The following is a 2,711-nucleotide window of genomic DNA, read 5'->3' on the forward strand; positions in this document are numbered from 1 at the left end:
ATATATATATATAAAATATATATATATATATATATATATATATATATATATATATATATATATATATATAGGTCAATCATAGGCGTCCAAATCAAACACACGGAGATGCATGGAAAATTTAAAAGGAGCGTTTTTTGCTTCATTCTGTCATACAACTTTAATCCACTTTCATGCAACTACGTGGAACCTCACTTTTAAGTACCCATTCCTACTTACTCATCAATAATTCGACTATATATATTCTACTTCCCTCAAACTTCACTTCCATATTATTTCTTGAATGATAAATTTAAAATGGAAAACGATCAAGAAAGTAAGAATAATATGGACGTGTATAGAGGAGTAAGGAAGAGAAAATGGGGGAAATGGGTGTCTGAGATACGCGAACCAGGAAAGAAAACCCGAATATGGTTGGGGAGTTATCAGAAAGCAGAAATGGCTGCTGCTGCTTATGATGTTGCTGCATTTCATCTAAAAGGTGAGAGACCGAACTTAAGGCTCAATTTCCCTGAATTAATCCATACATTCCCAAAACCCTCAAGTTCAAGACCTGAAGACGTACAAATGGCAGCTCATGAAGCGGCAATGAGGTTCAAACCGTCAATTGATGATCATCCCGAAGAATGTGGTGTAGGCCAGGTGAGAGTAGGTCTCTCACCTAGTCAAATTCAGGCGATTAATGAATCCCCTTTGGACTCACCCAAAATGTGGATGGAGTTAGCCGGGGCTCTATTACCTGTCAGAGAATACACTTGTCCCACCGATTATTTTGAGGATGAAACCCCACACCATCATGAGTCCATTTGGGATTTTTAATTACATACATTTTAGACAAAATTATTGTGGGCCAACAAAAGGAATTTGATGTTATTATATTCTTCTTCTTGGAGGTTTAGATTTTTGTTTAATAGAGATTCTTTGTAAGAATAAATGTTAATAGTCTCGAGACAAGTACGTCCATGAAGAAGGTCTAAAATAAAATATAAAGGTGCAGCCTTTAATTTTATTTTGCTTTTTCTATATAGCCTTTAATATTTCTTTCCGTTATAAATCTTTATCTAGTTTTGAGATTTTGCGACATTACTTAGTTTATGTCCCAAAAAATCACATAGAGAAGTATTTTACTTGATATGGTATATTGTATTAAATTCCACAATTTTTTTTCACAATTCCACAATAAATTCCACTAATGATAGACCTGAATTGTGATCGAACTATAGGACAGATTGGGAAGAGAACTCCCAATCTGTAGAATCTCGTTGTTAAAAGTGATGCACCGGCAATATTGGTTGTTTTGTTTTTTATTTTATTATTACTTTTTATTTCTTTTTTAGGTAAGTGTTTGGTAGGATTTTCATTCCTCCGATGAAATCTAGAACCCTTGGAATCAATCGTCCTCTAGACTTGTCATATTCCTTTTTTTCTCAATATTTTTTTATTTTTATTGCTCGAAAGAAAAAGAGTTTCTCTAATTAAAGTGACGTTTTGAAAAGTGATAATTATTATTTAGAGTCGCCACTTGAAATTGAGTTTTGGTGTTCCAAGTCACCTTATTTAAATCTCTAATCAACAGGAAATTTGACTCTATTTTTATTGGTTTGCGAACTAGAAATCCGGGTAAGGAATTCTGTTGACCGAGGAGAAGGTGTTAGGCACCCCTCGAGTCCCGTGGTTCTAGCACGGTCGCTTCATTGACTTTGATATGACTAGACCTAATTTTGAATATTATATTATTTAACTTAATAATAAAAATATGTTTACTTTATTCTCTCATTTATTTTAAACCTTTTAAAAATCATCTTATTTATTTTAAATCTATTGAAAATTATTTTATTATTTTCGATTTGTGTCCATTCAAAATTTGAAACACTCATATTTATTTATTATTTATTTTATTATTATTATTATTACTTATTTATTATTTTTGTATATATATATATATATATATATATATATATATATATATATATATATATATTAATCTTATTATGTGTAGAATTTATATAGGTGTTTAATAGTTAGGAATTAGAATTTGTGTATGAAATTTTTTTTAGAGTTCAAGTTAATTTAAAATTGTATTTTTTTAAAAAAAAATAGATCTAAAATAGGAGGTAAATTTTATGAAATTTATAATTAATTCTAGCAAAAAAAATCTAAAGAGATTAAGACAATTTCTTTTTTTAAAAAAAGATTTTTCTTTTCTTTTATTTTTTTTTAATTTTTTCCTTTTGCACGTTTTTAGTTACTCTTTTTATTTTTTTTTATATTTTTTAACAACATTCTGTTTCTCTTCACTTTTTCACGTTTTTTTCACTCTTTTTTATTTTTTTTATTTGCTATTTCGGTTTTTTTTAAAAAAAATTCTGCTATTTTTTCTTTCGTTTTTTTATGCTTTCTTGTTTTTTTTTTATTTTTTATTCTTTTGTTCTCTTTATATAATTTCTCAAATTTTACTTTTTTTTATTATAATTATTAATACTAATTATCACTATTTTATCATGAATCTCTAAATGAAACTTACAATTCTACTTAGATATTGTTTTTTTTTAAAAAAAAATCATTTAACTAATTATTTTTATATCCTAATCTAACAAGTCAGCAATAAATTCAACAAAATCTTCTAAAGTGAAAAACTAAACGGAAAGATATACGAATCTATTCATATTTATCAATTCAATATCATGAAAACATATAAGTTACAAAGTGTATCT

General features: G+C 27.5%; 1 protein-coding gene across 1 annotated transcript; it reads left to right on the forward strand.

Annotated features, from left to right (window-relative positions):
• Positions 1-294: 294 nt before the first annotated feature.
• LOC101256347 (ethylene-responsive transcription factor ERF022-like) lies at positions 295-816 on the forward strand. Its single transcript, XM_004250758.5, has one exon. It carries the CDS (start codon positions 295-297, stop codon positions 814-816), a length of 522 nt encoding a protein of 173 aa, XP_004250806.1.
• The last annotated feature ends 1,895 nt before the right edge of the window (positions 817-2,711 follow it).

This window comes from Solanum lycopersicum, chromosome 11 (assembly GCF_036512215.1).
Source record: "Solanum lycopersicum chromosome 11, SLM_r2.1".
NCBI classification, from domain to species: Eukaryota; Viridiplantae; Streptophyta; class Magnoliopsida; order Solanales; family Solanaceae; genus Solanum; species Solanum lycopersicum.

Coding starts and splice junctions, on each gene's coding strand:
- LOC101256347 (XM_004250758.5), top strand. CDS start 295: ATGGAAAACGATCAAGAAAGTAAGAATAATATGGACGTGTATAGAGGA.